A 12436-nucleotide genomic window follows, 5' to 3' on the forward strand; every position below is an offset into this window, starting at 1 on the left:
AAAAAAAAAAAAAAAAGAAGTTGCATACCTCCTAGCATACTCCATCAAATTTTCATGGGCCAGAGGGGTCTAGTTTTAAAAGAGGAAGTCTTTCAGGAAAAGGGACTAAGACTGCACAACAACAACCTTGGTCTCATTCATCTTAGTTAAGGACACTTATTCTGCAGAAGGAAATTTCACTGTCGCTGAATGTCTTTGTAGGAGACCAACTACGTTCCAATCACGCGTGGGAGTAGAGTCGTGCTCCTGATTAATGGGTAAGTTTCAGCTCTACTCGTCTATATATGCCTCTATCATCTCTTCCCTCCAAGTATTGTGGCGGTTTAGTTATCCTGTTCTGTTCTCATTTTCTTTTGCCTTTCTGATCCTTTCCATTTCTCGCATTTTTTGGTTGACGGAGCAGATTTGGTTTTATAGTATATAGAAAGATCTCCTGGTAGCATGCTTACCCCGTATCTGTCCTTGGCCCCTGTATATTTTTCCTTGAATGTTCCATTTGGTATTTATGGAATACTTCAATTAGACCCCTGAAATTTCAAATGAAATTATTTTTCACATTTTTCTGTGTACTTTTTCTTTTTACTCCCCTACTGCAGATTAGGAGCAACACCATTGATGGAATTGATGATTATAGCTGGCAAGGCTGTCCCAGAATTGCAGCTTGAACATGGTCTAGCTGTTGATAGAGTCTATACAGGGTCATTTATGACGTCACTTGATATGGCAGGTATATCAGGTTATAAGTCCCTTTACTTCGCCCAACAACATTCATTTTCTTACTTCAGTTATATGCAGGCTTTTCAATTTCGGTAATGAAGGCTGATCAAGCAATTTTAGATCGTTTAGATGCTCCAACTAAAGCTCCAAATTGGCCTGTTGGTGCTGAAGGTCAGTTTATTGGTGGCTCATGCTAGTTTTAACTTCTGGTTCCTTGTACTATTTTTATTTCTAGACAAGGAAAAGCTCCCCCTCATTTATATTTCCCTTAGTAAAAGAACTAGAGTAACAGAGAGAAAAGTTCATATTAGGTAATTCACTAGTATCCTCTTATCTGTGGGTGATATAACTAGCACATAATCTGTATGATTTTTGTAGCAATTTACCCTGTATAAGATAATAGATCTACTTTGCTTACTGGAAGTTAAAAATTTCAGGCAACCGGCCTCCTGCAAAGATTCCTGTTCCACTTCCTCCATCACATTCTATCAAGAGTGACAAGGTATGCCAAATTTGCTTTGAAAGCACTGATAAACACATATGCAAATAAGGGTGATGTCACTGATACTTGATAAATATTTGATTGAACAGTCGCTGTCCCAGACGTCAATTGTAGCTACTGCTTTGAATCTTCTTTGGATTTTTAGGTTGAGAGAGAGCATATCATATTATAATTCTGTTGCAGATCAATAATATTTACTATCTTACTGCCTGTTTCTTCTTTTACTAGACATTGAGTCGGCCTGAAAAACTGAGCCCTCAGGGTCATATCCTTGAGGCAGCTATTGAAGCAGCAGCTACTGAGGTTGTAAATCTCAGGGATAATTTGAATGAGTGGGACAATAAAGTTGGTGATGGCGATTGTGGTTCAACTGTAGGTCTTTGGATAGCCTATTTGTTTCCCTTCATTTGTTCCCCATGTTATCTGCATTTAATAAGCTCCTTTGTGAAACTGCAGATGTTCAGAGGTGCAGTGGCTATACTTGAAGACATGAAGAAGTAGTGAGTCTTCTTCCCTAGATTCTTTCCTCATATAGTGTCTCCAAGAAAGTAAAAGGGAAGCTGATTAGTCTTCCCAAGATTATTGCATATTCTCACTCCTAAGGAGTAAAAAGCAAGGCATCTTCTGCCTTTCCTTTTTATCTCTGGTAAGAGTGCTTAGAAGAAAGGTATTAGTTACTTCTAAAATTATTCACTAACAGACAATATGTGTCTCTGTTTGTTTTCTCTCCTTTTTCCAGCTTGCACCATCTGTGGTGTGGTTGTTTTAGAGTGTTCTGCTTGCACACATCTGCTTGCAGCATTGTTTGCTCTTAGGATATCCCTATAATTAATTGTTGGGTATAGATAGGTTTCATTTTTTAAACAGGAGAGGTAGAAGTTTCTTCATGAGTTAAAACACGAGGTTTTGTGAAAGACAACTTGAGATGGCAGAAGTTGTGTTTAATCTGCTTTGTAGTCAACTTAATGATATGATATGAAAAATCAGCTGCTATTGCATGTTTTCATTTAGTTATTCTTATGTTTATTTATTTTCTTTATTTATTTTCTTTATTTATTTCCTTTTATCATCTCTGTGTCATTTTTGTTCATTTCCCCTCTTTCTTCACTTTTCAAGGTTATGGAAACCAACCTATTAGTTTTTAGCAAGTTTGTTGTATGAATTTTAGATAGTTGCGTAACAACTGTGTGAATTGTGATTATATATTTCCATCTTCGAGAAAATTTACTCCTGCGTTCTGATTTTTTTTTTCTTGCAGCTATCCGTTGAATGACCCTGCAGAAACAATCAATGAAATTGGAGCTTCTATTGGAAGAGTAATGGGGGGAACTAGCGGTATCTTGTAATGCACTTTCCATGTCTCATTAACTATACCAATTCTTTCTTTCAACCTGAATTTTCCTTACATTACCAATGCCACTAAACATCTATCTTTATAACAGATACAGTATATTCTGTAAGGCAGCTTATGCAAAATTGAAAGAAAACGCTGAGTCGGTTGTCACAGCTCTTCACTGTAAGTTGATTCCTTGGCAGTAAAGTATAGACTTGATTTTTGTTGCTTCCAACTATTTCTTTGTGTACCAATCTACTCTTTTGATTCAGGGGCTGATTCACTTGAAGCTGCTATCGCTGCTGTTAGTAAATATGGAGGAGCTAGTGCTGGTTATCGTACACTTTTAGATGCTCTTATACCAGCATTGTCAGCTCTTAAAGAGGTCAATATAATGTTTTTTCATGATACATCATTTGCAGTTTTTTCCTACATACCTTATTCATCAAGAAATTTTATGCATTGGGATCAGAGGTTGAATGCTGGGGACGACCCTGTGGATGCTTTCATTATTTCTGCTGAGGCAGCATCTGCTGGAGCCGAGTCAACCAAGCACATGCAGGCGCAGGTATCGTCGCTGTATTTTCTTCTAATGCGTTGAAAGGAAAATAGCGCACACGGTGTTACAATGGTTTATTACCACAAATGTTACATAGTTATGTGGTTAGCGCCAAAAAGGTTCATAAATATTTGACACCACCAAAAAAATATTGTAGCTTAAGCATCTTTAAAAAATGGAGCAACTGTAAAGTACTCTTATGCTTGTCTTTCTTCTTCAGGGACTGTTACACCTTTAAGCATCTTCACCATATTAGACTAAAGCAAAAATCCAGGATGAAAATGTGTTTGTATCCTTTTACTATTTGGCTCAAATCAACAAGGAATCAAAGTTGAGAAATGATTAATGTAGCGATTCAACAAATTTATCTGGCTTTATAGGTCTCACATAAGGGAAGATATCTGTAGTTTATTTGGATTCATTACCAAATCAATAGAAAATTTTGGATCAGTACCTGGTTTTACTTCAAATGAAATGATAAGTCTGAACTCTTAGAATATGTCTTGACCGAAGGGTTGTTAAATGACACCTCTAGAAGGTTTAAAGTAAGTTCAAGATGTGATTTGTTGTTTTAGGTATTTAAAATTTATGATTGAAGTCTTTGTTCTACTGGGTGAAAATTCATACGAATCTGCCCTTTCTTGAAAGATAAGCTTGGTAATTACCGGACTTCTGACATAAATAATAGATTGCAATTTTTCATGGAGATTTGGACTAGGCTGCTTCAGGAATTCCCTGTTAATGTTTTTATTGGAAACCTTTGCCAAGAATTTTGATAAGCAATTTTCTTTACATGTCTTCCTTTGAATGGAGGCGATGCTCATTTTATTTTGAGTGGAATTGCGAAGCTTATAACAGAAAAATTGTAGATCTGTCTTGATCCGTCTTTAAATCAGTGTTATCTGATTGCCAATTTCTTATTTTAGCAAGAGTCATAATCAGTTTGTTTTCTAGGCTGGCCGCTCAAACTATGTACCCGGAGATATTCTTGCATCAGTTCCTGACCCAGGTGCCATGGCTGCAGCTGCGTGGTACAGAGCAGCTGCCTTAGCTGTGAAGGAGAAGTATAATACAGCATAAGCATATTTAATTGGCCATTCCTATTACTTCCTGCAGGAATGTTTTATCTCTTTCTCGAGGAAGAAATTAACCCAACAGTTTTTTGCTCGTAAACCTTATGAGGAGTTAGCTTTCCGCTTATGCAGTCCTGCATACAGCCGAGAGAGTGTAGAAAATGTATGTTACAGTCCTTTTATACAGTGTTCTAAGTGAGGGAAAAACAAACAATGCCATGTAGAATGGTTATCTGTGAAGGTGGTTGTAAACTTTATTGTAACAATGAATTTTCTAATTCGGCATCATGGATGCCTGCTACTTTTAGGATCTGTGCGCGCACCCTTACAACGCTTTCTGATTGTCTTTGTTTATTTGCTATCCTGCCCCTTTCCCTTGCTTTTGTCAAATTTCTTCTTCGTGGAGCTCTATAATATGGTGGAGTCGAAACTCGAAAGTTTTAGTCAGCTTATCTAGAATCTTCTTGTGGGATTGGTGGAGCATCTCACTAGGAAGGATATTTGACTTCTCTCCATTTATTGAAGTGATGGACATAGTTGTAACGGTTGTTCTTCAGTTTCAATTTTTTTTTGGAGCCCCGATTAGGGTCCATTTGGGGGCGGCGCTCCTACAACTTAAAAATTCATTAGTTGTGCTAAGTTCAATGTGGAGGACGGAGGTTAAAGTAGAATGTTTGGCTATTAATTTGATGTTATTATTATATCCCCAGACCCCACCTAGTGGGATTTCACTGGGTACGGTATGTTGTTGTTGTTATTATTATATTGTACTACTTAATACGGATCTGAAAAATTATTAGTTTTGGTAGTGCTTGTATGTTCGTTATAAGTAGTTAGGTACCACTAAATATGGTCAACTTTATTATTAAAATGAATTTAGACCAATTAATTTTTTAGGATAGACAGGTATTACACATTGAGCATTATTTTCCTTTAAGTTCTATGTCAATAATTAAAAGCTGAGAAAAGAAGTTAATTTTTGTCAACTATAAAAAGTCTCAAAATGTTGAGCTTTAACTGAAACCACGAACGCATAAGAGTAACACTACATAAAATTACTGATTTTTCAATCGAGGGTGTAGACACAAACAAAAAGCACATTACACTTGAATTAATAAGTAATTCTTGAACTTGATTCACCTCATGCATATAAAGAGAATCTAAAACTAGTATCCATACAATGGGAGATGGATTAAAAATAATTTCCACCAAAAATATTAATCAAACCTTCTAATTCTACCAAATATAAATTTGGTTGATAAAAAAGTGGTATCGGTCAAGAACTTGCACGTCTACAAGCTGAAAGTAGTGGAAATGAGGATATTCAAATGGATGTATGGAAATATTAGGAGATATATGATTAGGAACAAAATCAGGACAAGGTGAGAGTGATTTTCATCGTGGACAACATAAGAGAGGAGAAGCTAAGATGCATTCTAGTGAGGAGGTGTCAAAGACTTGCAATGGTGGGTATGTGCAGAGATAGAGGTAGACTGAAGAAGTATTGTGGAGATGTGATTAGACATGATGTGGCACGCATGCAATCTTATAGAGGATCACACGATCATAGAAGGGAGATATGGAGATCTAGAATTATGATAAAAGGTTAGTAAGTCAAGTGTTGTCTAGTATCTCATCCATATTGATATTATTTCAATTTCGATTCTTTGTTGTTTCCTTTATTTTAATTACCGTGATATTTATTGTCGTTGTTGTTTTATTCTTCTTTTGTTTTAAACGTGTTTTATTCACGATTCTATTCCCTTTCGACACTTGATTCTAATATGCTTTATAGGAGTAAGATTGCATACATATCTAAACTCTACTTATAAAAATATACCGAATATGTTTATTATTATTGATATTACACCATGTGGTAGATCCCACAAAGTGGGCAAGTTTAATTCGTATGTATTATCCCTTTATTAGTATTATTTTTTAACTCATGGTGTGTTTTTATTTTTATTTTCTGCAATTAATAATTCATAGAAAAATCAAAATTCTTGTAAGTAAATAAGGGCGTCCCTTCCAAATTCCCATAGAGGGGATTACAGTCCCAAACCCTAACCAGCCGACTTTTACCTCCGGTGAGTACTCTTGTTTTCTAGTTACATTTACGAATTCTCTCATTTTCCATTTTTGAACTATTATATTCTCAATTTATGTTAAGATCTATATTGGAAAACTTAGTCACTGCTGATTTTATATGAAGGTTCAAATTTTTATCAACTTCTTTGCATTTTATTGACGATCGATTGAATTTATTCGCTCATTTTCTGACGGTACTGTTTTTTTTTTTTTTGGTATTATTGCTTGTGTTTCTTTCTAAACCTTGGCATTTGATTTGGTGAGAGTGTTGTTATCTTTTTCATTGCTTAATTTGGTGTTGACATTATGAGCGTTTATGTGTTTTGTGGCAATTGATAGGAAGTTTTGTAATTTTGTTGCTTGTGTTTTTTATACGGTTTGGTTTGGTCAACATTATCCCTTGTGGTTTTTGCAGGATTGGAAACGATGATGCTTGCATGCTGTGGCATTGGTGTTCTACTGAAATAAGCAATATTTAGCGTCCTGGGGTTGCAAAATACTGTCTTTATTGAAATTTAAAGCCCTTTTGCTATCGATTTCAGGCAGCCATGGATGGAAATGGCGGTATGAATATACGGAATTGGAGCTATTTTGAGCCAGCACCAACTGTTCCGAAGGGCCATTTGGGCCTGCAACTCATGTCCTCGATGAATGAAAAGCCCCCCCATTTTCGCAACATTCACGATAATCACCACCAACAACAACAAACCCACCAACCTGACCATCCTACAGTTATGGCGTCGACTAATGGTGGTGCATTTCATCATCATCGAGTTTGTGGGATCTCGGAGTCTCCCATGCCCATGGAGTACATGAGGGATTCGTGGGTTAATCAAAAAGACTATAGAGAGAAGTATCTCAATGTGCTATCTGCAAACCACCCTTATCTTCCAGGTTATGGGTTTTTGCCTGAGACATCTTCCGCTCAGTCTATGCAGATGCACCAGCAGCCGAACTTGGTGAAAGTTGAAACTGCTCCTCTGGTGGAAGAGGTTTGCCAAGAAAGGGATAATGTAGGTGGGCTTGCTAAGAAGAGGGGAGCTGGTCAATCCCAAGTGCTGAAGTCCCCTAAACCTAAGAAGGCAAAGAAAGCTACTAGGGCTCCTAAAGACGAGTCTACCCCATCTCTTCCACGGGCAAGAGCTCCCAGGAAAAGTGCAGAAGTCATCATTAATGGTATTAATATGGATATTTCGGTAATTCCCATACCAATCTGCTCATGCACTGGGGCTGCTCAGCAGTGTTATAGGTGGGGCTGTGGTGGGTGGCAATCAGCTTGCTGTACCACTAATTTGTCTTCATATCCCTTGCCTATGAATGTAAAACGGCGTGGTTCAAGGATAGCAGGTCGGAAGATGAGTCTGGGAGCGTTTAAAAAGGTACTAGAGAAACTGGCTTCAGAAGGATATAACTTTTCTAATCCAATTGATCTGAAGCCACACTGGGCAAGGCATGGTACAAACAAGTTTGTCATTATCAGATAGATGTATGGTGGATATGCTAGCAGTTGTCCTTAAAATAGGTATGATGCAATTCTGGTGTACATAGTTGACTACGGCTTGGACTGAGGCTTGTCAGGTAGTTTCTAACCAGTGAAATTCAAGCATTGCAGCACTCCTTCAGATTTTGTCCTGTGGAATTTTCTTTATTTTCTTTCAGTTTACCTTTGTAGTTCTCGCAGATAGCACACTTACGGTAGTGGCAGATTATGAAAGTTGCATAGGAGGTACATTTTTTATGCAATTAGTACTAATGATCTTTGAATGGAAAATTTTGCATTCTTATATTTGTTATTATCCAGATGCTGTCTTCCTATGAGGGAATACCTTCTATTTGATCAACCAAATGGCTAAGTCCTGCACTACTCTGGTTGAATGTTATCAAACCTGGGTTCTGCCCTGTCATTTTAACGATTGTTATCTTAATTGCTTGATGTTCTTTTCGAATGGGAAATTCCTTCAATGCATGTGTCAATTTCATCAAGCAGACTGACTTGTATCGTCTCTCCACTGCCTGAGGTGTAGATTGTGATGGTAATTGTTTTTTAACAAGTTGTTATTGAGCCCTAACAAATATGAGGATGTGTTTTGACTGACTGATAAATTAGCATAATTCCTGTTCTTGTTTTGAGATTTTTGTATTACTTTGTTTCTCTTGAGCGATACAATGAAGATTAGCATAAGCCATAAGACTATGTGTAAGGATGTTCACAATCTGAGAAATGGTCCAAGTTATTAGCTTTTAAGTTTATACTAATAGCTAGTTGGGATTAAGTTCTAGTTATGTTTAGTGCCAAATGTTCATTAGGAGTCCTTTAGTCTCATTAGAGATTTGTAAGCACACAGAAATGTAGAGGACTTTTAGTGAATTCTTATAAAATTGGAGAAAGATGGGTTCAAATGCAGCAACATGGACATTGAGGATCCATTTAGAGGATTCCTCCAATTTACTCGCGATGGAGGTGTAGCTGTTGCTGGTGTTGCATAAGAGAGCATCTGTCTTAACCTTTAATGAAATAAAGTCAGAACTTTGAGCCCATGTTTCCAATATCTGTTTTGTCCCTTGTGTAACCATTTATATAGACAGTATAAAATACTTTCCCTGACCTTTTAGATTAAGGCCATTTATGACAAACTTGATCCATTTCCAACAGTTACTGGATTTTGTGATATATTAAGAAGCGATGGCATGGTTTGAACAAGATTTTTTCTTCAGCTTAGGTGCCTCTCCATTGCCAGAAAATGTGCATATTTATTCTGGTAATACTTCTCATTTGGAAGTCCTACCTACTGAGAAGTGTCTTTATGCACATCCCAACTCTCTTTTGTTGTCATGAGCCACTGGAATTCAACATTTTCACTTGAATTCATCAGTCTATCTTTCACCTCTAAGTAAATGTTTCTTCCCAGAAAATTGACTCGTTCATTCGTTCCCTGAACAACAGAGATATTCAGTTTGAGTTGTTACTGTATAATCCATTCAACCTTGGCATTTTAGAAAATTCCTCGTATATCTCGTAAGACTTGTAGCTTAGAATCGACCGATAGGGCATGTCAAGAGATGGAATTTACAGTCTATTGTCGTGTTTTTCTGCTGTTTGGTTAGTAAGGAGAAAATATTCCCCCGAGAGCACATAGGTATATAATTGGTAAATGCCATTATTTTTAGGTGAACCCTCTACTTCAATGGGCCTATACTTGGAATTCTGGATAAGAAGTTGAAATGAGAATTTGTCATAAAACATGGCCATACGAAATCTAATCAATGAATTAAGATATGTGGTGAGAAGTGAAACACAAGCTAAAAAAAATCCAATAGTCTAAACCGTGTAATGATTATTGGGTGCACCTCTACAAATTAGATGCCACTTGTTTTTTTTTTTTTTTGGGTCTGGTTTATCTTTTCAAACAATCCAATTGTCATATCATAATTAAACCAAATATCTATATTCAAATTTAATAGTAATAGAGGTTGTAGCATATACTCACATGATCTCAATATTTTCAACATGGAGTACATATAAAATGTCAAAAATCACAAAAAAGAAGAAGTTAATTTTGAACACTCTAATTTCTTAAGTGTAATGGATTCAATAGTAAGAAATATTCCGTATTTCTGATGTTTGGTGTGACAATAAAAAAGAAGATTAAAAATTTTTGGCAAAAGTTATTGAATAAACAAGGAGATAGCATGAAAGAAGAAGTGTATTTTATTGTGTGCTGAAAGAATGGAGACAATGATATGAATTTGGATTCTCCCACACATGCAACATATTAATATAGAATTTCTTTGCTAATCATCCTTCCTCTATAATTATTTTTTTAATAAACTAATCACCTTTTTAAAATTAATCATCAAATTAATAATGAATATCTTACGTACTGTCCCTTGGATGTATATATATGTTGAGACATCAAATACCTTTAAGCTCGTGTTTTTTAAGTCTTTTAATTAGTCGCATTTTCTTTTCTTAAAATAATTAGAGCAAGAATTTTCCAAATTAGTATGACGGCTAGAGTTTACATAAAATATACTTTGCATCTCCTCGAATTCTCAATGATGACACGAGTCGTGATTAACGCAGATTCATTTCCGAAAAAAAAATAAAAATTCTAAATCTCCTAGTATTTACTCTTCAAATACTATATGGAGTAACAAAGCTAAGGTACAGTTTTAATTAAACATATTAAAATACGTAGAAAGTAATTAAAGAGGAGCTCTCTATAAAAATACAAGATTCCGATCTGTGTTACTACTTTTCTATTTTATTTTCCTCCTTTTAACACTTCTATTTTTGTTGCACATAAATCATAATGATGGTAACCATATTGGTGCACGCTGCTAGGACCTAGTATTGATCTATGCAATACTATTCCCTTTTAAACTTTCCAAGTTTCGGTTAATCTGAATTTTTGTTCCGAGTTATCACTAAAAAAAGTTAAAACAAAGAATTCTGATTAAATTAGAGTAAATGAATCTCAATCATCAAACTATACTGACCAGTAAGGAATGCAATATAGATATCTACTTGATTTGATATTTAAAGTCTATTGATCTGACTAACTTGAATTTATGTCATGTAATCCCTTAACACTTTTCAAAAGTTTTTCATTTTTATGATTCGAATAAAAACCTCTAGTTAAACAAAGCAAGGAAGAGTATGGGACAAAGGAAAAAATAAATAATTGGAAGATCAAATGGGAAAAAGAACCCTATAGAAAAATCATTATTAGATAAGATTGGGGGTGGGGGGGTGGGGGGGTGAAGTGTGATATATCATATAAGTAGCTGTAATATTCCTATATGAAGATAGAATGGTGTTGGCAATCACCATATATGTCTTACCTTTCAGCATCAACAAAACCCCACACCTCTAGAGATTTTTATACTTCAATGGCTAAAATCCAACTACATTTATTTAATTTAATTAAATAGAGAAGGAATGAATCATATATAATTGCTTTTTTTTTCTTTATAAAAGAAAAATAATTCAAGATTGATCCTTCTTTGCAAAAAGAAGAGAGTAGAAAGGGCAAGAAGAAGCCAAGCTATTTAGATCTTAATTTGGTTCCAAGAATTGACATTTTATGTGTTAAAATGTTGAAAAAGGGAAAAAGAGGGCAGATCGAAAACTAAAACACGTTCTTTTCGTCTCTATTCATGTGACATACTTTTTTTTTAAATATAAATTTCGCATTTAACTTTAATAGAGTGTGAATATATATATAATTTATGATGACACAATTTTCTTTAAACCATAATTAGGTGAGTTAAACTCAAAACAGGAGTTTGGTGATATGATATTTGCAGAGTGTGGTGGACCAAACCAAACAGTTGCATAGCCAAAAGTTATGTGCAAAAGACAATTCTACTGTTGCCAATTTACTGTTCTATTGATGCTCATCATTTTTTGATGTTTTTTCATCATCTAAAAGTAACCATCCCCTCAACTCAGTTTTGACCAAAAAGAGTCTTTCCATAAGTTTTTTTTTTTTTTTTTTTAAAAAAAAAGACTTACCTATTTATTTTTCAATTTATATGACATATTTTTTTATTTGACTAATATCATCAAACATTTTATACATATCAAGTCCCACTTATGTGACAAAAGTCTACAAAGGTGTAAATATTTTAAAAGCCGTTTTGAAACATTATAAAGTGTTTTCATATTTTTTAACTTTTGTACTCAGTCAAATTACATCACGTAAATTGAAATATGACGATTATTATTCAAAGTTTCAAACTCAAATGATTGTACAGTAGGCAGGTCCTCCATCAATAGCAGACATGAATAAGAGGGGTTGATTTGTAATTTCATAAGGGAATAGTTCCAATTTATATACTGTAGGCATTAAAAAGATGACTGACAAAAATAAAAAGATTTAATTATTATTATGTATTAATACATTATTGTATATATGGATCTGCTGATGGCAGTGTTGGTAATGTTGCTGTGCATGTATTTATGCATGCAAATTTACTGTGCTCTCACATGAATTCAAATAGTGATTTTGTGATGTTTTTTTGTCTTCTTTACTAAATTACTTTCTTCCATTTTTTTTTACTAATTTATCTGACTTCTTTGTCCTCAGTCCAATTGTGATGTCTTTGACATGAAGTTTGAGATTTTTGTTAATTGATTAAGAGTCCTCTCAAACATCCTA

General features: G+C 35.0%; 2 protein-coding genes across 4 annotated transcripts in view; both read left to right on the forward strand.

Moving 5' to 3' along the window:
* LOC125872841 (putative 3,4-dihydroxy-2-butanone kinase) overlaps positions 1 to 4491 on the forward strand; it is a 10481-nt gene extending 5990 nt beyond the window's left edge. The window contains exons 11-21 of the mRNA XM_049553641.1: positions 202 to 257; positions 597 to 727; positions 796 to 888; positions 1155 to 1219; positions 1448 to 1591; positions 1676 to 1719; positions 2478 to 2561; positions 2662 to 2735; positions 2825 to 2937; positions 3025 to 3120; positions 4066 to 4491. Coding sequence (XP_049409598.1) covers positions 202 to 257; positions 597 to 727; positions 796 to 888; positions 1155 to 1219; positions 1448 to 1591; positions 1676 to 1719; positions 2478 to 2561; positions 2662 to 2735; positions 2825 to 2937; positions 3025 to 3120; positions 4066 to 4191 — 1026 coding nt within the window. The 3' untranslated portion in view covers positions 4192 to 4491. The remainder of the gene's footprint in view (positions 1 to 201; positions 258 to 596; positions 728 to 795; positions 889 to 1154; positions 1220 to 1447; positions 1592 to 1675; positions 1720 to 2477; positions 2562 to 2661; positions 2736 to 2824; positions 2938 to 3024; positions 3121 to 4065) is intronic.
* Positions 4492 to 6138: 1647 nt separating this feature from the next.
* Positions 6139 to 8402, forward strand: LOC125874745 (protein BASIC PENTACYSTEINE2-like). 3 transcript variants are annotated; one of them, XR_007447302.1, is made up of 3 exons: positions 6199 to 6271; positions 6688 to 7998; positions 8074 to 8402. XR_007447302.1 is itself a non-coding variant. In XM_049555758.1 (2 exons), exon 2 carries the CDS (start codon positions 6821 to 6823, stop codon positions 7754 to 7756), a length of 936 nt encoding a protein of 311 aa, XP_049411715.1. In that variant the 5' UTR covers positions 6139 to 6271; positions 6688 to 6820; the 3' UTR covers positions 7757 to 8402. The 3 variants fall into 3 exon arrangements, 2 of the variants coding, with proteins under 2 accessions (XP_049411715.1, XP_049411716.1); XM_049555758.1 differs by having other exon boundaries at positions 6139 to 6271; positions 6688 to 8402; XM_049555759.1 differs by having other exon boundaries at positions 6152 to 6271; positions 6815 to 8402.
* Positions 8403 to 12436: the final 4034 nt, after the last annotated feature.

The sequence above is a fragment of the Solanum stenotomum genome, chromosome 8 (genome assembly GCF_019186545.1).
Source record: "Solanum stenotomum isolate F172 chromosome 8, ASM1918654v1, whole genome shotgun sequence".
In the NCBI taxonomy this organism is placed as follows: Eukaryota; Viridiplantae; Streptophyta; class Magnoliopsida; order Solanales; family Solanaceae; genus Solanum; species Solanum stenotomum.

Bases quoted from the DNA above. Each gene is read 5' to 3' on its own strand.
- LOC125874745 (XM_049555758.1), top strand. From the start codon at position 6,821: ATGGATGGAAATGGCGGTATGAATATACGGAATTGGAGCTATTTTGAG.